This window comes from Poecilia formosa, unplaced genomic scaffold (assembly GCF_000485575.1).
Source record: "Poecilia formosa unplaced genomic scaffold, Poecilia_formosa-5.1.2 Scaffold491, whole genome shotgun sequence".
NCBI lineage: Eukaryota > Metazoa > Chordata > Actinopteri > Cyprinodontiformes > Poeciliidae > Poecilia > Poecilia formosa.
Window position 1 is genome coordinate 227,323 of NW_006800430.1, and position 23,503 is coordinate 250,825.

Here is a 23,503-nt window from a genome sequence, read left to right on the forward strand (position 1 = left end):
TCGTGCCACTTAAACTGGTTTAACTGAAAATCCTTTTGATTTTTTTTAGGGATTTCTGTAATAAACCTTCATGCCATGTCTATATTTATGAATATTTAGCAAGTCAAGGTAAAGAAAAAATTGATAACTTATTAGTTTCACATTGTGTTTTTATGTTGTGTTCACTTCAAAAATTCCAGCACACTCCTTTATGCTGAGCGGCCATCTGCTTTTTATTTAAATTAACATTTAAACACTCCTGGTCCTAGTTTGACTCAGACTCCAATCAATGCTAAACGCTGCAGAAGTTCTTCAGGAATCATGAGCTGCACTGATTATTAACTCATTAATGAAATTCAGTTAAAGGAGAACAACACGGATGGGGCTAAAATAACTCCGTCGTTGTTCGTTTATTCATCTGTAATTAAATGGAGCATGTTTTAATTTACGGAGGCAAGAAGGTGAAATTATCCTGGAGGAGCAACACTGTGGGCATATTTTGATTTTTTTTTATTTGTTTTGCTGTCCAAAAGATAAAAATAATTGTATTGTGCACAGAGAATAAAACTAATTCTCAGCGCAGACATGAGTTACAAATTGAATAATAATAGCGATGAAAATCAGAAAAATGTTGTGTAATTCATCCAAGACATAAAAAAAAATAAATAATGTAAATACATAATTTGAAACTTTAAACCATTTTTTCCAACACACTCGCTGTGACACACCTGCACATGCGACAACGTGAGTGATGATGAGTCGGGTCCTCAGAAAGTGACTTCCCTCCTCTGGGACTGAAGCGGCTGAACTGGGTCCAAATTACAGCAGCGCTTCATCACAAGCTCTAATTATTCAACACTAATTATACGCCTCTGTCTGGACTAATTAGAAAACTTTTAGATGACTCAACTTATGTCTTAGAAGGGATTTCATGTACCATGTCATATTGTATATTAAGATAAATAAGTACGGTAAATTTGATAAGCATAAAAAGTACAGTGTTGAAAACACTAAAAGTAATAATTAAATCTTTTTTTTTCATTTATTTGTTTTCCTTGATTCACATTTGCTTTGAAATATGAAGCAAATCATATCTTTGTTACTTTCTTCTCAAAATCTTTGATGAATCGTGAAACATTTCACCGCTGATGGGTTTTTTTCTAATTTTGCTGAAGTGGAAAGAAAAAGCTGTGTGTTTTTATTTGTTTAAAAGGGCAGAATTATGCGCATAGAGCCATTTTAGAACACAGTCAAGTAGCTATGTTATCTTCAGTTATTATAAAAATATTGCATATATCAAATTTTACTTAAAAGTAATGTAACTTCATAATTTAAAGCTTTAAAATTGGGCCTCTGTCTCTTTAAGAAACTCCTGCTCTTTCTAAAGCTCCGCCTTCAGGGATTCATCCCAACATGGCTCCTCTATTAATTCTTTATCAGCGTTTCACTGAGAAGTAGCTCCTATAATGAGCTCAGAAGATGCTCAGCTCCACCAGGTGTTTGCTAATTGATGATGGCTAGTCTGAAGGAGCTGAGTGGGGGAGAGCTGCTCTGTGAGGTGGAAGCTTGGTAGCTTGGAAACTGCAGCTTCAAGGAGGTGGGGCTACGTCCACCCAGGCGTTTTGGACATCTGAATGGTTGCCACGGGAGATTAAAGGACTTCTCAAACACTCCATGTGTGTTTTTAATGGAGGAGTAACATAACATACCGTCAAATTCAAAAACGTAAAATTGACATAATAAAATGTAGAATTTAGGTGAATTCAACAGACTCTTTCTGTATTGGATTGGTACTGGCTGACACTAAACCCCAGATATAAGCATCAATATCTCTTCCTTAGATAAAGCTGTAAATGTTTATGGTTGTGTTTCTCTATTGTACCAGTGATGAACTGATGTTTCATCCATAACAAGATGTTCCAACTTGTATGTATCATAACCAGTAAGGTACAGAAATGATTGGAAAGATGAGTTGAATCGTAGCTGCGATAAAAAGTTCTTTGGTCTACTCCGGCTAAATGTATCTCTACATGTAGCAAGGCGCCTTCAGTTCCCAAATCTCCATCATCATCCAGTCCATCTATGCTCGTGTTTTGCCTTTTTCTTTTCTCCTTCCCGTTGACGTCTCTCATTGTCTCACATCTGGCCAGCAGAGCCTGATGATGGCTGTTGCCCTTTTTGTTTTCTCCGCTTCGTTTTGTTCCGCCTGGCGGTGCGAGGAGCGGAGGAGAGGGATGAGCCTAACGCCTGCCTGCTGTTGTCGCAGTTTTATACTTTATTTTATTTTTTTTGTCCCTTTGTGCTCCTCTCAGCGGCTCTGGGAATCATAAAAAATCAGAATCTCCTCCATCTCACCCAGTTTCTCACACATGGATGAGCACAACACAGGGATTTTTTCCCCCCCCACTCGGGGGTCTTTACTATCTCACCTCCTATGTGTCACTTTCTTGCTTAGATTCCCCTCCTCCTCCCAACACCGCCGATATCAAAAGGAGGAATTAGAGTTTATTTTTTCTTGCTCCAGGCGATCCACTGCTACATCGAGCGTCCAAGAAGTGGTTCTGTTGTGTAACCGTCGTTACAGCCGCCCTACTTGTCGGGGTAAAATGCGGGCTAATATAATCAAAGCCTGAGTCTTTATATTTGCTGGAAAAAAGACTCTGGAGCAACAGAAAACCGTTTCCTCAGCCATGTTTTAATCTCTTTAACCTTTCCAGCCTCGCTCGTTTTGTTTGGTTCCCACTTTTGATTCACGGCGTTCTTTTTCAGCGCCGCTGGCACTTCCATCGAGACGGCTTGTGCTTCTGACGCTCCTCAAGTCATCAGGTGTTGCAGGAAGATAGAATAGAAACCGCAGGATGACGAAGCAGAGCACGCAGGGATTTCATATCCTCTGGGAGAAGATCAGAAGTGGGGCGTATTTAGGCGCTCGGCTGGAAAACAGACACTTTAAATATTCTTTGGTGTCATTATGAACTGAGGTCCTGGAGGCAAGAGAGAACTCCCTGGAGTGTCTCCATCTTAGCAGTGAACCTCAGGATGAAGCCTTGGTTAACCCATGTTGGTGTTATTGTGTGCTGAACATGTTCATCCAGCAGCCAGTTTGAGTACATTGTGTCCAGATGTTCAGGATGTTTATGTAGCCAAGGAAACAACAGAAAAATGTTGCTTTTGTTGTTTTTATTCATTTAAAAATTATCTTTAAGGAGGCAGTATTATGTACTTTACAGCCATATAGTAGCAATCTAAAGTAACTATGTTACCTTCAGTTGTTATGAAAACATTAAATAAAAGACATTCAACTTCATAATTTAACGCCTTAAAATTGGGCCTCTGTCTCTTTAAGAAGCTCCTACTCTTTGTGAAACTCCGCCTTCAGGAAGTCATCAAAACATGGCTCCTCTATTAATGCTTTAACAATGTTTTTACCAACATTTCACTGACAAGCAGCTCCTATAATGAGCTTAGCTGATGCTCAGTTCCACCAGGTGTTTGCTAATTGCTGCTGGCTAGTCTGAAGGAGCTGAGTGGGGCAGTGGCGGGTAGGGCTACTTTGTGAGGCAGAAGCTCAGAAGCTTGGAAACTGCAGCGTAGAGGAGGAGCTTCGTCCTTGAAGGCGAGGCTAGATCCACCCGGGTGTGTTGCACAACTCAGTGGTTGCCATGGAGATTAAAGGATTTCTCAAGCATGCATGAAAGAATCAAATCAACACTGCAGCTATGTTTTAGTTGAGGGAATGAGACTATATTCCCTCAACTAAAACATAGTGTTAGACTCTTTAATTTAACATCCAAATCGACACATGACCTGTTTTCATACATTGTGAGATGTTACGACGTTTTGATGACCTAAATGTGTGTGTGACCTCATGGCGGATGTTTAAGCCTCTTCTCATTGCAGTCACAATCTTAGTAGCTAAAGGAGAAACGACTCCCTAACTGCTGCATTTTGTGCCTTGTTCGTTTATATTTTTAGGTCTTTTGCTTGATGATGCAATGTAAACAGTCGATATTCCCTTAAATGAGGTAATAGAAAAATGAAAAATGAAAAACCCATTAAGACAGCGGCAACAGGAAGATATCATATAAAACAGGCTGGGGAATGGAGACGAGGAAAGCTGCAGTCATTACTGCTCTCTGAATGACATCGACAGAGATTGTGTGAAATGACAATAAAATCATTATTCTGCTGCTGAAACAGCCTCTCTGTCTTCTGCTTTCAATCTTTTGCTGGAAATAAGAAATCTGCTGCAGGGATTTGAGCACATTCAGCTGCCGTCAGGCATCAGCAAAGGGAGTCGGTGACACCCTGGTTAGCTGATAAGGTCTGGGCTCCTGTTCAGTCAGAGAGAGGTTTCTGAATGGGTCGAGTGTCTTCACAGGTCCACGTTTTATCTTATTAGTAGTTTTTTTATGGTGATGCAACAAAGGTTTAGACGAAAAAGAAAAAAAAATTAGGGGCACTTTGTTTTTCTAACATACAGATGTTTAAACGTGTGGATGTTTAATTGGTTTTCACAATACAACAAAATGTAATAACTAGAAAATAAAAAAGATGTTTTGCAAATTCATTATTGACATAATCATAATGTTACAGGATTTTTAACCCCTCATCTGCCACTCCAAGAACAATGTGTGATAATGCACATGTTGGTATCGATCTGATACACGGTAAATATAGACCCATTATCACCGATACTGATATTGATCAATACTTTTTGTTATTTAAGCTTTAGGTACTCAGGAGTTTTTGTGGTTTTCCTTTTTTTCAAGAATTTGGACAAGTTTAGCACACAATACTTTAATCACATATTCACATAAAGAGAAATAGAAAATGAATCTAATTTGTGTGCAATTTTTCTTAAGTAAGTCAAGGGGTTATAAAATGAGAGCAAATCAAAACAAAGTCTTTTCTGTCGTTAGGAAATTCCAAAACAAAAATAAGATTAACTTTCAAGAGGCAATCTGAAAGTGAAATATACATATTCACATTAGTGTCGATCCAATAATGATACCGACTTAATACTGATATGATCGATATTTTCGATTTATCTGCCCTCCTCCACTCTCTCTCTCCACCTCTCCTTTCACTCAGCGCTGCTCTGTGCCGTTGCTATGGCGCTGCGGCGCTCAGAGCACAGGAAGAGCCTCAAAATTATTTTACTGTTGTAGACAAAACAAAATTCAGTCGCAGCTACTCACGACTGAACTGCTATGAACAAAAAGAATGTGAACAGTGGTAAATACAAAAGCATCCAATATTTCTGCATTCTGTATCCTATTTTAATAACTTGACCGTCCTAAAAAAAATTATAACCCATTTAGTCTCTCAGTTTTTTTTTAACGATCAATTAATCGCCATTAATTCACAGCAATCCTGTAATTAATCAGATTAAAAGTTTGAATTGTTTGACAGCCCTAATAATATTGGGATTACCGTGTGCAAAGTAGAATACAACAGAGTTTTCCACCTCAGTATAAAATGGGTCAAAATACAATCTAGTGGAAAACATTCAAGAAGATCCCCAATTTACACAACAACATATTTTACTTATTTAGATTTTTTGTGAGCTTTGCTAACTAACAGAATCTATTTTTTTGTTTTTTTGACACATTCAAGTTACATAACAGCACCAGCCTCCACAACTAAACTGGTAAAAAACAAAGAAGTGTTTAGCTGATGTAGATGTAAAAACTCTGAGAACCTTTTCAACACTAATAACGCAGCAAACATTCCAAATGGAGGATTCCCGATTCATATTTTAGTTTGTTGATTGAAGACGGCTCAAAATCTGTCAAGTGATGATGGAAAGACGCAGCAGAGCAGCAGATTAAAGTCTTTCCTGGGATTTTAAGGTCACAGATGGTGTGAGTGGAAGCAGGAAATCATGGAGGATTTTGAGCTTTCTTCACATTCTTGTTTTTTTTATGTGGAGAGAGGACGGGGGTGAGACCGCATTCCATGACTGCTTTAGTTTTATTCTGAAGGACTGACACATGCACAGCAGCGTTTACCCGGCTGAGGAGGCGGCGATCAGAGGTGTGTTGTTAAAGGGGCCTTGGTCTTCCTGCAGTGTTGCGTCTTTCATGGAACTCAGTTGGTTTTGTGAAAAACGTATAAGTCTGACATTCGCCTCAGGCTGTCTGTGGCTGGAAGCGACAAAATACACAACATTTTCACAGAGAATTAATCTGACATCTGCTGCACTCTATGGATGTTGCGCCTACTGGATGTTGTAAATTTAATTGCTTTGGTTTAACCTTTAAAGCCTCGATCATCGTTCATTAGATAACTGGACCTGGAACAGATAAAACCGATTGGGCAAGAAGAAAAATGTGAGCTCATGATCTAATTAATCATAGGTTTGCTGTGAATTAGAGACATTTAATTAATAGTTAAAAAATAAAAAAATGAGTTACTGTATGAGTTCTACATGTTTTTATTAGGACTGTTAACTGATTAAAACAGGCAAAACATGAAATTGTTTCTCATGTCTGATTCTTTTGTATTTATCAGTGTTTGTGTTTTTTTTATTTTTGTTGCAGCAGTCATGAATAGCTGTATGTAAAATAAGGTTTTGCTGCGTTGTTTTGTCTACAACAGTAAAATAATTTCGGTGTTCTTACGCTCTCAGCGCTGCAGCGCCATGGCGACACCACAGAGCAGAGCCAAGTGGGATGAGATGTGAAGAGAAAGTGGAGCTGTTTTTAGAGATTACGTTTTGGATTAAATGGCAAATTAGCTCCATAGAGAAACAGCTGAGACAGAGAAGAAAGTTATGTTCAAACTGCAGCACAGATAAAGTCCAAAAAATTGTGTTAAACGCACGTTTAAAAAAAATAACGGCATTAAAACAAGTTAATTTTGCTAATTTTGTGAACACGTTTTCATTTCTATATACTGTCATAACTTTTCTCAAAACCATTCAGTCCTGGATTTGATCTTTTGGATTTCACTTCATATAATCGCTCATCTGAGCCGCGATTCTCTCTGCATGCAGTTGTTAGATGTTCTTCCAAATCTACTTACTTAAAGTCTGTCTTAGAGAGAATCATTTTTCGGGAGCTCATCAATGAATGTCTGGATACAAACCCCTACATGCATTAAAATAATAAAAATACAAAATCCACCAGCCTTATAATAATATCTTGACCCAAGATTTTCAAGACATGTATGTGGGTTTCACACGAATCAGCTTCTTCAAATTTGTTGTGGTACAGACTGCTACAGGAGGTCCTGCCCACAGCCATCACCGGCTACAAAAACTTTTCATTAAAAGAGTTACATTAGCTTCTAATTTCCCTTTGGGATCAATAAAGTATTTTTGAATTGAATCTACAAAAACAATCTTTTCCACATTTAAAAACTAACTTCTCAGCTCTTCATTTTCATGACCCACCCAGGTCAGTGGTGATCCTTCTCTTCCATGCATGTTTGATCCTCCTGGGAACATGAAGCATTTTCCGCATACAGAGTCTCATGTGGAAACATGACTTGGGTTTCATCTCCCTCATTTTCTAGCTGTAGATCTTGTTCTGCCTATACTTCTAATTACATCATTAATGAAAGCCTTATGACAGTTTTATCACAGATGAACATCAGAGAAAATTACAAAGATGATAAGTGAAGACATTAAAGAAAAATTTTTTTTGGGGGGGAAATATGTACAACACCTGTATGTTGAAGCAAGAACATTTCTAAAATATATATATATTAGTCTATGATTCCATCCACTGTCTAATGCTCAGCAAAATAAAAAATCAAAACAAAACAAAAAAAAAAAACATTAATCAAAGCTGAAGCTTTGTAAAACAGCAAGTTGTTTCTCGTTGTTTTTCTATTTTATTTTCCAGGAGATAAAACTTGTCTGAGTAACGTACCGCCTCTAAAGGAAGCACTCCTGTTAAAATATAAAAGATTTGTGGATTTGGCTCAAGAGTGAAACATGGCAGGATCAACAAAAGACAGTGAATAATCCTTCAGGGTGAGTCTCATCCTGCACAGCTGTCCATCCAGAGAATGAGGACAAATCTTTGAATCTTTCACAACAGATGGTAGTTTCCTTCCCGTCTAATACCTCCTAAACCAAACAACCATTTTTCTGTAACTGCCGGAAATCAAACCATCAAACTATCAAACCATACAAACTGTTTCCTGTTTTCGGCCACTTTGGACTGCAGTTAGTGGAAGCATGCGCAAGTGTGTAAACTTTCATGATCGCAGACAGAGCATCTGCATTACATAGCATGAGATAAAGTAATGTGGTTGTTGTCACGAGATCGGAATTGAATTCGCAGAGAAAACTAAACTAGAGCAAAGATTTGAGCCGGCTACTTGGAGGACTTGATAATCCTCCACTTCGTCCAAAATGAACAATTCTTTGGCAGCGTAAATTAGTGACAGCTGTTCAAGTTAGCTCAGTTCAAACAGTGTGTTAGGTTCATGAAGGGAGCAGTACATGTCTACTTTTCTGTCCAGAAAGATTGAAAGGATAATTGTCAGAAAACTGAGTTTCAAAATTGGGTATTTCCTAGACCATTAATCTGTTTTCTTGCCATGAAAGATAGCAGCAGCAACAACAGGACCAGAAGAACTGATTTGAAGAATTTCCCTGAAGAGAGGTTTCTGTGCCTCCATCATCAGTTTCAGCCTCGGTGTGGAGGAAGAAACTCCGTCTGTAGTTTTTTAGATATCAGTTGCACTACAAACCAAAAAGTGTGTATTTGTCAGTGGTTATCCCATCTGAAGCTGGTTTTAATGAGTCTATGAGCATCTTATCTCACTTCTTGTTTTCAATCCTCCTCCTTTCATCGTTGTTTACATTTCTGGGGCTTCTTCTTCCGCAGTGAGCAAAACTTTTTTTATTTTCTACCAATGTGGGAAAAAAAACATAATTTTGTAATTGCGGTGTTTCCATTAAGAAAAGCAATTCAAATCACACGTGAATATGTTTGTTTCACGTGACAAGTCATTGAAAGACGTAAACAGTTATGAGATATATTCATATTCTGGCGTGAAGCAAACAAAGTGTTTCCATCACCGTTTTGCGAAAAACCACCTCATCGTAGGGCAAAAACCTTTCACTGAAAAACGGGTTTTTTAGAAATTGACGTGTTTCCATTTAGCTAATTTATTTTTTGTAAATCCGATTTGCTCAACTTGACAGTGAACAGAAACACAGCCAGCAACATAGGCGTTTCAGCGGTTTCCAGACATTGGCCTGTTTCCACATAGAGTGCATGTAGATGTTATACTGGAACTGAAATCTATAATGTCGTTCTGATGAGGATGGAAAACCTCCAGGTAAAAACTGCTCACCATCAAACATGAAATATATTGCAGTTATTGTATGAAGATTGTTGCTAACAACAACTGCATGTTGATTTCCAGTGAACTGTTGTTTGAAAATGACAAAGAAATAATAAATTTATCATCTGCAGTTCAGGGACAGCTCATTGAAAGCTATTGACATTCTACTATACTGATTTTTATCAGCAAAACATTACCACACAATCGCCTACTCTAAAATCTCCCGGCTTCAGAAAATGACCCGATTTTATGTACATCTACTTGAAATGGAAATCTGGTTCCATTTCAAGAGTTTTCCCATAAGCAGAAAAGCTTTTTACTGCTTAGACCTCAGATATTGATTAATATTTAGTTCAGGAATCTGTCAGCTGCCTCGCCTGTGCTCGGCGGCGTTGGTGGCCACCGGCTCTGCAGAGCACGAGTCTGACTCTGAAATCCACCCAGCTGTTGAGAGAGTTCAGCTTACATCAACGTAGCAAAGCAACTCGCAGATTAACTAAATTCTCCTGCCTCAGGACTTTATTGAAATATGCATCTGCTTCAGGCGGTAAGGCCAACTGTTCCAGACAGTTTACACTTAAAGGCCCGAACCGCACAATAACAGCAAATTATCAAATCGATAAATATCGTAATGATGGCGAGTAATGAGATGAAACGTTTTTGTTCCACCTGTATCGTCATAATAATGATCAACTCTTTCGGGTGATCTACATCAGGAATGGGCAAAAACATTAGTAAAACTCCACCTGATTGGCCAGCAGAGAAAGGCATCTAGCTTTCAAATTATTTTACTGTCTGTAATCATTTTATCCTGATTACAAACAAAAACAAAAACCTCCATCTGCATCAACCTGTTGTGCTGAACGGGCCAAATTTGTATCATTCTTGAATTGCAGCTGGGGGGCCTCACAAAATCAGCAAACGGGCCACAAATGGCCCTCGGGCTGCACTTTTGACATCCCTGCTCATGAGTAACTGGTAGCTTCATTGAATCTCATTTAAAATGAACTTATCATGAACTTATCATGAAAACACGATATGAACATTTGGGCTGATATCAATATCTGATATTTATATTGCTGTTCTGGCCGATAACCAATATTGTATCTCTACTGTTTTAACAACCAGAAACAGATGGCAGCAAGACAGAAATAAACATCAGTTAATATTAGCTCAGTTTTATCGGGCCGATTCCAATATGTTAAAAAATTACTAATATTGGTCGATACCAATTTTAGTGCCGACATTTTAAATGCCAAAATGTTAGCTGTGTCTGATTGGGAGTTGTTGACCTTTCCAAACCAGGAAAATAATAATAATAATGATAATTACCCCAATTTCTATTTCTGACTTCACCGTTTACTCCCTAAGTTTGCCAATTAGCCGGAAGGATTCAGAAAGTTTAACGGTTCATAAATAGTTTGCAGTGACATTATTATTGCTTCCCATGCAGCCCTGATATTTACAAATCATGACATTAGATGAACTGCAAAAATCAAAATGTGACACATGAATGCACCGACTGCTGAACTCTGTCACAGCCTGAACAGCTAACTGTTTACCTTCACCGTTTAATTAGCGGCTTGATTTCAGAACGCAGTCGACCTCTTGGGGGGAAAATCACTGAAGTTCCTTAATTTCTCCACGAAAACATGCAGAACCCGTCAGCTTAGAGGAGACAGCGCTGCATACTTAACCATTATGGGTGCAAATTGTAGTCAAGTTGAGTTACTGAAGCTGTTTTAAGCAATGCAGCAGGTATCGGGAGGATTATGTAAGGTGAGAAAGCGCATCAGTCTGTCAGCTGTGTTATGACGGCTCATCCCAGGGGGAACGCAACGACAAAAACACGGAGAAATAAAAAGCAAATGGCACGTTAAGAAGCGGATTTGTGTTTTCTGATTTTGAGCCCGTCCCCACTGCGTCTGCACGGACACAGTGTAAGGTTGATCTCCAGACCGCTCAAATGGACGTCAGATGCTCGTTTCAGACAAACAGCTTTGAACAACTGAGCTAAATCTCACTGCTAGGCCGTCTGTCAATAGACACGACGGACAAGGCCTGAGCCGAAGCTAAAACAGATCAGCCGTTAGCCGGTTGAACTGCCTCGTAAGCCCCCCAAGCTGTGCACACTGATTCATATCAGATCAAAAATATTCAATATTTACAGCCGACACTGGAGAGAATATATGTTAAAGCTCCGGCCAAAGCTCGCTCAACTATAGTGCAACTAAAAAGTGTTCCACCGTGAGGGAAGAGATGGCCAGACTGGCTCTGTAGATACACACACACTGTTATTATTATTTACAACAGGGACGCAGAGTGTTACTAGTATGTTTGACGTAGGACAACTTAAATGTTATAGAGACAGAAAAGTCTCCTTTTTGATCTACCAAGACAAATACCTTGACTAATTGAAATGAAAAACTACTTTTTCCTTTTTTTAAAATCTGTTTCTGTTTATTGATGAAGCCCACAGCTGAGTTTACATTACAAATGTACACAAAACTTTGTCAATATTCCGCTAAAATGATATCTCAATTGCGGCGTTTCCGTTAAAAAATAATTGTTAGGTTTGTTTGTGTGATAAGTTATTTAAAAAACATCCTCCGACTCCTTCCTGTAGTCGTCGTCTTCGAGGTTTGCGCCAGCGGAAACGTCTGGTTGTTGATCATGTGACAGGAGTGATGTGAAAACAGGGTTTCTGTTGCAGTTTTGTAAAATAAACCAATTTCGATACCTCATCCTAGTGCCAAAACTTTGGATCAAAAATAAAGTTTTTCAAACTTTGTACGTTTCCATTTACCAAACTTATTTTGGAAAAGTTCAATTGTGAAGTTATATGGTCAATGGAAATGCAACACTTATTTCTTGATGTGGAGAAATGAAAGTAAGGGTGTGTGTTTTCCTAATTTTTCGTTTTAATACAACAACAAAAAAAAGATCTCCTTACAGACAGCGTGTGCCTATCTTTGCTCTCTTGATCTCATTTTTTGTTAGAACTAAACTTCCCCAGCCTACAGTCCTATTCAGGTTCTTCCAACAGTAATTCGCTCTCTCAATATAAAAATAAAGTTAGACTGCACAGCACCTCAAGTAGCAATTCACCTCCAATCACATGGCTTCATTTAGTCAGAAGCCAAAGATTATGCTTCAATGGAAACTAATTTCAAAAATCCACCACTTACAGTAGATCACTTCAGTGACTTTGCAGGAGCTTTGACTGATGGGTTCTGTTTCTCCATGGCAACGGTGGCCGAGCTCCACACGGAGCCACCTGTCAGACCCACCACATTAAATAAAAGAACAAAAAGGAAAGAAGAAAAAAAACAAAGCTGGAATTATAACAACCAAAATTTAAATTACAGACTACTGCTTACTGAATAGGACAACTTTAATTAAAAATACATAATTTTTTTCATACCAGTAACATAATGCAGAGCCACAGTGAACAGGGACAGATTATAAAACTGAATTATTACAAATTCAGCTTAAAGCTTTTTCTCTCTAAAGGAATATCTACCAAATTCATATTTTATTTTAGAGTAAGAGAACCAGAAATTACTGGAAGTATCTAATATATAACAAAAACAGCCACTGTTTTGTTTCTTCGTAGTTGATAAGATAACTAACAAAACATATTGTCTACAAGACCAGATAAGCACTTCATTATATGGATGTCAGATGATTCCACACACCTGTCTTGGTAATGACAAATTAGATGGTTTTGTGGTAAAAAAATAAAAATAAAATCTCTTTCAAACGTAGAAACGCTGAATGCAGGCGTTTCCTCCAGCGAGTGACAAAAGCTGCATTTCCATTGCACATGTGCACAAAACTTTGTCAATATTCCACATGTCGAAGAAACACAATTTCGCAATTACTGAGTTTCCATTTGTTCCTCACCAACATTCTCCAACCAAAAAATAATAAAGTAAAATAAAAACATCCTGCTTTCTTTCATCCTCTTCATTTTTTGGGCCAGTGGAAACGTGCGGTTTCTGATCGTGTGACTCGTATGAAGCCAAAAAAGTGTTTCCATTGCAGTTTTACAAAATAAACCACGTTTATGAGAAACTGACATTTCCATTGAGCAAATTTACTTTAGAAATGTAAAATTGTCCAATTTTATGGTGAATGGAAACGAAGCTGCTCAAAGAGGATAACAAAGCACTTCTGGTCCGCAGATGATCTTTACAGGGAATAATAGATCAGCTCAGTAGAAATAAGCAGATAGAAAAAACTCTCAAAAACACTTCACACTTACAAAATGTGAGACACACTTTGTCCCAGAATTATGAATAATTTAAAAACTTGGCTCTAAGCAGTCGGGTTTCGGTTCATCAGACTGATCTTGGTAAACAGAGACGACTGCCGAGTCCCTGCATTCACTTAGTGAATGGCCTGGAAACGATACGTTTATTAGTTTGTTAAACCTTTTGACGTCTTAAAAGACGTGATGTGAATAACGTGTCAAGAATGTTATTCCTTCCTGTTTTCAGTCATTAAGTTGAATTATTTCACAGCCAGTCGGCTCTGCATTGATACTTCAAAGTATTATTTTATTAAATTATTAAACATTACTGAGGACTTTCATCAGATTATTAAAATAATCCCTTCACCATGATGCTGCCACCACTATGTTGCGCTATAGTTTTCAGGATGGTGCACATTGTTGTTTTTTCACACATACAGAACTGATCAATAAATTAGAATATTACAGAAAAGTCCATTTATTTCAGAAACGTTATCACTGAATGAAACACGTTATATAGGTTAAAATTTTACAGCCTTTATTTCTGTTAATTACGATGGTTTTCTGCTTACAGGCAATGAAAATACTTTAAATCTGAACCTCACACCAGACCAATAGGACAACATTCAATACAGAAACGTGTGCTAAATGAAAGGTGTACTTAATACCTGCTCACAGGTTATTTTTCAAAAGGTAACAGATCTCATCTGAAAATATGATTCCCGTTTTTAAAAAAATTCTGTCATTTCTTTAAAGTTTTTTTTTTTTTTTTGCTCTACTGGCCTTTATTTGAAAGCACTCAGACAGGAAAGTAGGTAATGAGAGAGAGAAGATATGTCACAAAGGTCACCAGGCCGGGAATCGAACCTGTGACGGCAGCGTTGAGGATGTGACCAAAGTGAAAATGTTCGCTGTGTTTGATCTTTCTATATTTTATGAATATAACAGGGCCTCCCTAAACGTCAGGATGACCCCGGTAATAATCTAATCTGTGGCCTCATTAATAACGCTTCCCAATCATCTTTTTGACATCAGGCCCATGATCTGAATTTGTAAGATCGTCTCTCTGCCTCAATAATCAGCGTGGCCTGACACTTAAAAACAATGTTGCGTTCGCTCTCTGAATCAGTAAACAAATCTGAGGCTGTGTAGGAACATTAGAAAAATAATTACAGCGCTGTTTGTCTTGAGTTAGCATGGCTAATTAGTCCTTTTGTCATCTCATTAAGAGCCGGGGGGGGAAAGTGACTTCTGGAGGTCGTCCTGTTGAAAAGCACTCTTCCGTTTTTTTTTTGTTTTTTTTTGCTTATTTACCGCTCTTCTTCTCATGCAAATGAATTTGCTGTTTGGGTTTTTAAAGGTTTCCTGCGTGAGCAGCGGAATCCTGAGACGTGGAGGAGAAAAGGCCCCACTGGTAAAAGGGCAACAATGAGAATGCATTTGAGTAGGTGTGTGTGTGTGTGTGTGTGTGTGTGTGTGTGTGTGTGTGTGTGTGCTTCAGCTTGTGTGGTGGGAGAGTGACAGATCAAGAGACGAGATGAGAAACGGAAGAGGAAAACAGCAGCAGCGGCGGCAGCTAATCCTTAGCCACCTGGATCTGCAGGGGGATGACAGCGAGGTTCACAGGGGAGAAGGGGGCGGAGCAAAGGTTCTGGACGTTCTGTTTGTCTGAATGTCATGGACGGATGGTGAGACCAGGTGCAGAGAAACTGCTTCCCCCCCACAGAAAATGTCCTCCTTTAGTCAAATTCTGTTAATTTTCTGCCTCTTTTTTATTGAAAAAGCAAAATTGTTGGTAAAGAAAATGAGCTTCATGAGTTGTAACCAGACTGCTTCCTTCAACACAGATGGATTATTATGTTAAGGCTTATATTTATTAATTGAAATCAGAGACGGTTCGATCAGAACCTTGTTCGTTGATGGTAACTAAACTGAATCGAAGTTAGTCCCGCCACGATAACGTGATAAGTTGTTCCAGAAGATATCGCGATAAACGATAATATTGTTGCTTTGAGACCATTTTCAAATAACACAAGGGCAGTTGCGTAATAATGTAAGAACACATCCTCAGAGATCAATAAACATTTAACACTCTAACCCTAAAATTTAAATAGCCTATTTGAAAGGTATTTACATAATGTTCACTGCTGACAATAAGATCAGAAACCACGACGAAAACACAGATATGCAGAGTTTTACATCTTATGTAAAACTCTGTCTTTAAAACAGATTTTAAAGACATGTCTGACGACACGTCTCTGGTGAAACGATGCCAGTTCTGATCCTGCTCAGAATGACAGCTGTCAACCTCAAGGCTGAGACAGCAGGAGGTTACTCCAGAGCCCAGAGAAACTCTCTGTAATTTAAATACTTTACAATACTGCATTTTAAGAAAGGAAGTCCAATTTTTGGGGATTCAAACTGCAACAATTCCCAACTAGGCCTGTCACGATAAACGATAAATCAATTAATCGCACGATAAATTAAACCTATCGACCTCATTTTAATTATCGGCTTTATCGTCTCTTCCTGCCTTTTTTCTTTCTGTTGATGACACTGAATGAAAAAAGGCTCAGCTCCGTTGCTCTCCACTGACCCTCCCTTCATCATTTCCTTAGTATAATGTCCAGCGCACACGACACGAGTTGTCGGCTTCATAGGTTGACAGAACCCTGTTGTGTAAATACAAAAATTTCAAATTAGGTAAAGAACTTAAAAGACAAAATGCAATAAATTACCTCTTTCAAGTATGTGGGGCATTTACTGAGAGAACTGTGGAGGCATGGGATACGGCACCAGAGGTGGGGGAGGATGCTGTTGAGGGGCAAGTTGTTGGGGTGGATGCTGAGAGAGACACATTAGCCGACAGAAATCCTAGTTATATCGGTTCAATCGGGTTTGATTGTGCCGTGTGGTGTCCAGCCACTTGGGTACAAAATAATGGCTACAAGTCTAAGTTTAAAACCAGGCATTAATCAATGCTTTACTAGAATCTACCTGTGATGCATGTGGCTAGAGTCAGCGTAAAGTCCTGACTGAATGAAAATCATTATAACCTGTTTATGTCACGTTAACGAAGAACAGCTGAAAACCTACCGGGTTTATCAACTGCGGTAACAATTTGGCTCCAACTCCTCTCCTTGTCATTTCCATATTTTTTGCACGGAATGTTGAATAAACATTAATGTTGTTTGCACACATCATCTCCGATGTCCGCTGGACTTCGGGTTGCACCGTGTCAGCTGTTTGGGATTCCCCTCGTAATTTCCCCTCAGAAAGCGCAGTGGAGAATCCACGCTTTCTGATTGGCTACCTGTCACATTCAGCGTTAGGAAATAGCATGCATTATTAGTCATTTCTATTAAATCAGTGTCAAAAGGTCTTGAAACAATATTATCGTTTATCGCAATAATTTTTTAGACAATTAATTGCTCAGCAAAATTTGTTATTGTGACTGATTTTGCATGTTGATACCCCTTGGGTAAACAATTAGGCATTCTGTTTCTAAAATGTTAAGTTATTTCAGCGTTTTTGCCTCCTGCCATTACTCACAGGTCTAACCTTACAGTCCAGTTGAAGTAGTCAGATAGCATTGTCAAATTATGACATCTGAAAGACTCATGAAAAAAACTGTGTAAAAGAAAAAGTTCACATAAATGAGGATATTTTAGCCAGCATTTTAAGAATGTTGCTCATCTTCTCCCTGACATTTTCAGTTCACCTTTTTCCAAGCAGCCACCAAGTCGCTCTCATCACCACCTTCTAGAAATGTCTCTCCGTGTAACTCACACTAATCACTGGTGTTGGTGTCAGATACGCAGTGTTATATTTGTATTTCTGAGATGTGAAGAAAGTGAGCAGGTTGTGAAATGGCAGACTGCGGCATCATCTTTTCATCTGGGAATTATTTGTTCTTCAAATGCAAAAAAGAGCAACATCACACCTGACATCTGATCGGATGGTAAAACCTGATCCATCTAGGACAGGATGGTTTAGATTTAGGTGTTTTGCAGTGAAGTCCACATATACAGGGAATCTGGTGATATAAGTATATGGAAAAAGGACGTAGCCAGTTTAACATCATTAACCCCAGCTTCACCGTTTTAATTATGATACAACATGCAAACATTTTCACACCCTTCACTTTCTCACATTTTGGCCCATTTCAACCTAAAACTTCAATGATTATTTCGTAATTTATAGGATAACCAAAGTATTTAACAATTGTAAAGTTAATAAAACAAAGAATGTTGTGAATATATATATATATATATATATATATATATATATATATATATATATATATATGTATGGTAAACATATTCAAACTCCTTACTGTAAAACCCCTAAGTAAAGTCCAGAGCTACCAGCAACCTTCAGAAATTAAGATAAATGTCTAAATAAATCCAGCTGCCTCTGTAACGGCTACAACATTTTGGTAGAAAATATTAACAAACAGCATCATGACCAAAAAAAAAAGTTTTGTTGCATAACTCTGGCCTAAGATTTAAACATGTCTCACAAATCTGGCCTTACTGAAGAACTGGAAGAAGAAATCCAGAATTTTTCTACAGTCCATGTGAAAGACACATTGTTCCTCAACATGTGGCATATAAGACAAAAATGTACCTTTTTGGCCTGCATTCAAAAATCTTTATGAGGCAGGAATAGTTTCAGTCAACTTTAAACACATCGCCTCTGCTTCAGGACACGGTGTTGGCTGCATTATGTTATGGGGCTGCTTTGTTTTGGAGATGTTGATGGAAAATGGGTGGAGAATGCCAGATGACCTGAGATGTTACCAAAGTGCTGAGTCCAAGTAGGCAGCTTTTAATTTGAAAACATGGCTTTTTTTGTGAAAGCAACATATTTTATTTTCTCTATCATCAGTTGTGAGTGTGTCGCTGTAAGAATGCTGTACATCAATAAAAATATGCAGGCTACACTAAGAAATATCAGTTCATGCATAGAAAGAATCATACAGGAAGTATAGCTTTGTAACAAGACATGGACATGACCATTTACAAAAGTTAGAGCAAGGATTGATTTCTGGAACTACAACTTTAAGTTATCAGACTAAACAGAGTAAAGTAGACCGTGCTCATTTTTGGAAATCGCAAAAGCTGTTTTCATTACAAAATTGTAAAAAAAAAAAACACGATTGTGTTACTTCCAATAAGTAGGAAACGCAATTAAAATCAGTTCGTTCATGCAATAAGTCATTAAAAATCATGCCGCGCCATCTTCCTGTTGTCTTCTTCAGCGTTTCCACCAGTGGTAACATCCGATTATTGGTCACATGACACGATATGAAAATATGCAAAATACACCAAATTCAATACGGCCGGAAAAAAAACACATCATCCACGTGCAAAACTTTACACAAAACCTTTGTTCGAAATTGCCTTGTTTCCATTAGTTGAATTTTTTTCGTAATTCCAAATTTAAGGTCAATAGAAACGCATTGTAGTAGTAATGCTCCACGTGTCGTGAAATCTTGATAAAATACATTCAAATTTGACAAAGAAAGAAGATCAGACCTTCCAGGGGTGTGAATACTTTTACCAGGCACTGCAGCTCTGACTGCTTATATAACACATGCAGTATTAACAGAGTCTACCTGTAGGAGTTTGTCTGTGTGGCAGAAACATGGCCCTGTGAGCCTTTTCATTCATCTCTCTGCGGAGGCAAGTTGTGCCACTTTCTTTTTCTGTTGAAGCGGCACTCCAAATAAACACATCACTGTCAACAAGGGCTGACCACCTCCATCACTGCTGCTCTCCATCTGTCCTCCACCACCACCACAGAGCCAGGCATGCTTTCTAAAGTCTTTTTTTCCCCCCTTTCTTTTCATTTACCACACTTCCAAACACAGGGTTAGAGGTAAACCTAAACCCAGAGAGGGTGATTTGAACCAGAAAAGAGGCACTGAAGCGTTCAGCATGCAGACAGGTGTAGTCTGTTTAGTCCTAAAGACATTCCATCCAAAGGCTGTGGGAAGCACGTTGGAGCGGAGTCAGCAACACACCAAATGTCAACTTAATAAAAGCCCAATGTGAGTGACATGCGCGCCTTACCGTAGAGAATGGTCACCATGGAGACCGGCATCACCAAGATGCCGAGGAGCATATCAGCCACAGCCAGTGACATCAAGAAGTAGTTAGTGGCGTTCTGCAGCTTTTTCTCCAGGGAAACCGCCAGGATCACCAGGATGTTGCCCATTACCGTGACGGCGATGGCGACCAAAATCAGAAGCGCCGGCCAGTTCTTCACCCGCGACTCGGCGTGAAGGCAGCGAGATCCGAAGTCCGCCACGCCACCGTGCTGGGACCAGTTTGCCACTTGCGTCTCGATGCCATTGCGGGCGAGGTTGCTCCCCTGACACCTGAAGTGCGTCAAGTTATCGGGCAAAGGCGAAGGCCAAGGGTTAGACTCCAGAGCACTGAAGGTCCTGATGGTGTTAGAGATCAACTCGGACATGTTGCCGCCACGCAGGTTCATAGTCTCACCCCAGTGCCTCTAAAGATGAACAGCCCAGACTGGAGTAAGGGAATTCAAACTTTAAGAAGCATTTTCTTGTAAAATACTGTAAAGCATCGCCAAGTGTCTCTTGATTTATGAGGTACCCTTCAATGCAACACGTGTCTTGGGTATTCCAGCACCTCCAAGGGAACTGAAGCCTTGAAATGTCTGTCAGGATCAACAGATGATCCTCCACAGAGGGAAATAAAAATAGCAGACAGCTGAATTGAGAGCGACAGAAAAGAGCAGCTGTTTGATCTTAAAGGACAATAGGGCGTGCGTAAAAATTAAATTGCTTGGGTGATACCGTCACTGTGTGTCTCAAGGGTCTGGAAAAATGAGCAAAAAACAAACGAGACAGAAGTGCTTCAGTTACTGAAAATAACCAAATCCAAACCTGGGACTAGTGTCTTCATGAAAAAGAGAGAAGAAAAAGAAGAACCTCATGGAAGGTTTTTGAATGGAAGTCGCAGGTTTCACATCCTTGAAGTCTGAGCTTGTCAAAGCAGCGCTCATGTTAAAAATATTAGCTCTGTGTTCTTAAAAATTGGAATTTTCTGTCTTGACAATTTTTCCGGCAAATATGTTGCTTCCTGAGGACAAAATCTGCACTTTGGAGAAAAAAACTTTATCGTAAAAAGCTGGGTGGAATTTCCTAAAAAGCTTCCTCACCCCAACTTGTCCCCACACCTGTGAGATGGCATGAGCAGCTGACGGGGATGGACGGTGATCATGATTACATTCAACATGGTTTTGTCCATGTGTCACTAACTTTCCCCTCTCCCTTAAGAAGAACAAAACATTTCACTGCTTCTTTTTAACCAGAATCAATGTCAGCCCTCCAAGGAATCTGAAGTATTCCATGTTTTTCCTACTCATTTCCAGATCCGTACCTCAGTGGAAAATGTCAGTCACTCTCACTCTCCATCCACGTCCGCCAACAACCTGAACGTTCCTGTGCGAACCTTCATGTTTCCCACGTGGCACATTCCCATGTCTCGTCACTTTCCTAAAACAATTTCAAAGAAGTGGAGGAAGAAGGTAGAGAACCACGCGGCTGACTGAAGAGCTCTCGATTCTCCAGAAGAGTGTTGTCAGTCGGCAAGTTGTTGTCGTCTTCCGTGGTGGCCAAGAGCTGAATGCGTCTCCGCTTTTGCTCTGCTCTCAGCTTTCCACATGCAGCCTCTCTTCCTCTCAGCGGGGATCTCCTTTCTCTCTCTCTCTCTGAGTCTTTCTCTCTCTCTATCTCTCTCTCTGTCTCTCTCTCTCTCTTTACCCAGGGTGTCTTTCCCTTGCATTGTATTGGCTGGCCCTCATTCTCTCTGATGTGTCTTGTTCTCTCTCCTATTGTGCCTCCCCTCCCACCCCCCCTTTCCCTCATCGTGTCCAGTATGTAAATGAATTCAATTTGTTCCCTCTTAGGTCAACGGGCTTTACTGACATGGCCAGACTTGGATACTAAAACTGCGCCTGGCAAGTATTGGCACCTCTTGAATATCTCATGTTTTGTAATGGTGGTACAATCTCAAACTTCTAAGCATTTTTTGAGGGGGATTTTATGTGACAGGCTAAATAAAAACAAAAGTGATTTCTGAACTTACCAGCAGTAAAGGAAGCTGTTGCTATGACTGATGAAGAACCGAAGGGTCCAGTATGATCGAACAGAAGCTGCCCCTTATAGCAGATTTGTTTTGGGTGTAGACGTTATCTCAAGGTGTATTCATGGTTTCTGGTCAGGGAAACTCAGGCTCTTATCTTTGAGTTTTTGCAGATGTCTGAAGTCATGGTTAACTGCTGGAAAAATGTTGATTGTTCCCTCCATGTCATCTTTGCCTTACGGGAAAATGTTGTTCATGGGTGATGGCAGAATGGAGCGGAAGATGGACCAATGGACTGGTGTTCATCTGCCGCACTGCAGGCATTGAATAGAAGATCATATACTTTGTCGTCCCATAGGGGAAAATTTGTCATGGATTCAAAGATGTGCTTTGCTCCGTAGCGGCTGCCAAAAGAGACAGTAAAAGCACATTGAGATCAAAGGTCTCAATTTACCAGCCTGTTTACCTTGCCAACCCTGACCAAGGTTAATGAGATGGACAAAAAGAACGAGATCTCAGATACCAGTGGTGGATATGGGCTTGGCTCTGTTTAAGATAGGATAAAATCTCAATCCTCTGATGGAAGCAGGAGCTTCTAAGCCTCAACAGGAGTTAGCTGAGGTGGTTTAGCCATCAGATCAGGATGCCTCCTGTGCATTTTCCTTTAGAAGTTTTGTGGGTACAACGTAGGATACACTGGAGGGACTATGTATCCCTTCTGCTCTGGCAACAGGTTTCTGTCCCCCATAATGAGCTGGTTAGTGTCACTGTGCAGGTACTATATATCCTTCCGTTACCTATTACCCCAAGTTTGAGATAAGCAGAAGAGAATGGATAGCTCTTATTAAAGCGTGACAGAAAGAAATGCCACTTCCAGGTACAAAAACAGATAAGGAATTAAGAGCCAGTATACTGCAGTATTGCATATCATTCAGGAGAGAGATTGCACACATTTGCTCTCAATATGTGGTGTCTGCTGGTTGTAATGTTTCCAGTAAGTTCTGACCAGTCTTGCACAAACTTCTCGGAAGAATTCATTCCATTTGCTCTCTCCAGAACAGCCTCCACTCTGGCAAGATGGAGGGTTTTCTCGCATAAACTGTCTGCCTCGGATCTATTTATAATGTTTCCGCTGGATTTGGATTTCTCCAGGAAGAAAAATAAATGTATTGGTGCCACTCCCACCAATAGCCAGATAACGCTGTGGTCGGGAATTATAGACAGGCTTCTGTTGTGAACATGATTCAGAAGTTCTGATATTATAACAACTAGGCCTGTCATGATAAATTTTGCTGGACGATAAATTGTTCCAGAAGTTATTGCCATAAACGATAATATTGTTGTTTAGAGACCATTTTTTAAGTAATATAATGATAATGGCAAAACAATAATGAGTCTCAAGAGAACATTCTAACAGATCAGTAAACTTTAAATTCTAATAAACATTTAACACTGGTACTGAAAAACATTTTAAATATATAAGATAAATCAACAAAACAAGAAATAAAATGACTTTTGAAATCTTTGTAAACATAGTTGTCCTTCAAAAATGGGATAGTTGAGACCAAAGCACCAAATTGAAGTCTTTCATCATCCAGTTTTTGGTAAAGAGACAGAAAAAAAGACAATAAATCATGCAAACGGAAATAACTGATTTTGTTTCAAATCATGCAATTAATTGATGTATTGATTATTGTGACAGGTCTAGTAACAACTGTAGCAAAGTCAAAGTGATAAAGACGATATCCATCCTAATCTAAAGAGAAGACATGTTCTGGTAATGAGCGACTCATGTCTCCTTAATTGAAAAAAACTAACAGCTTCTGAAATTTCAGAAAAG

At 39.2% G+C, this 23,503-nt stretch overlaps 1 protein-coding gene across 1 annotated transcript in view; it reads right to left on the reverse strand.

Moving 5' to 3' along the window:
- Positions 1-22,306, reverse strand: part of LOC103156656 (5-hydroxytryptamine receptor 2A-like) — a 73,831-nt gene extending 51,525 nt beyond the window's left edge. Inside the window, exon 1 of the mRNA XM_007578787.2 lies at positions 19,621-22,306. Coding sequence (XP_007578849.1) covers positions 19,621-20,044 — 424 coding nt within the window. The 5' untranslated portion in view covers positions 20,045-22,306. The remainder of the gene's footprint in view (positions 1-19,620) is intronic.
- Between the last annotated feature and the right edge of the window lie 1,197 nt (positions 22,307-23,503).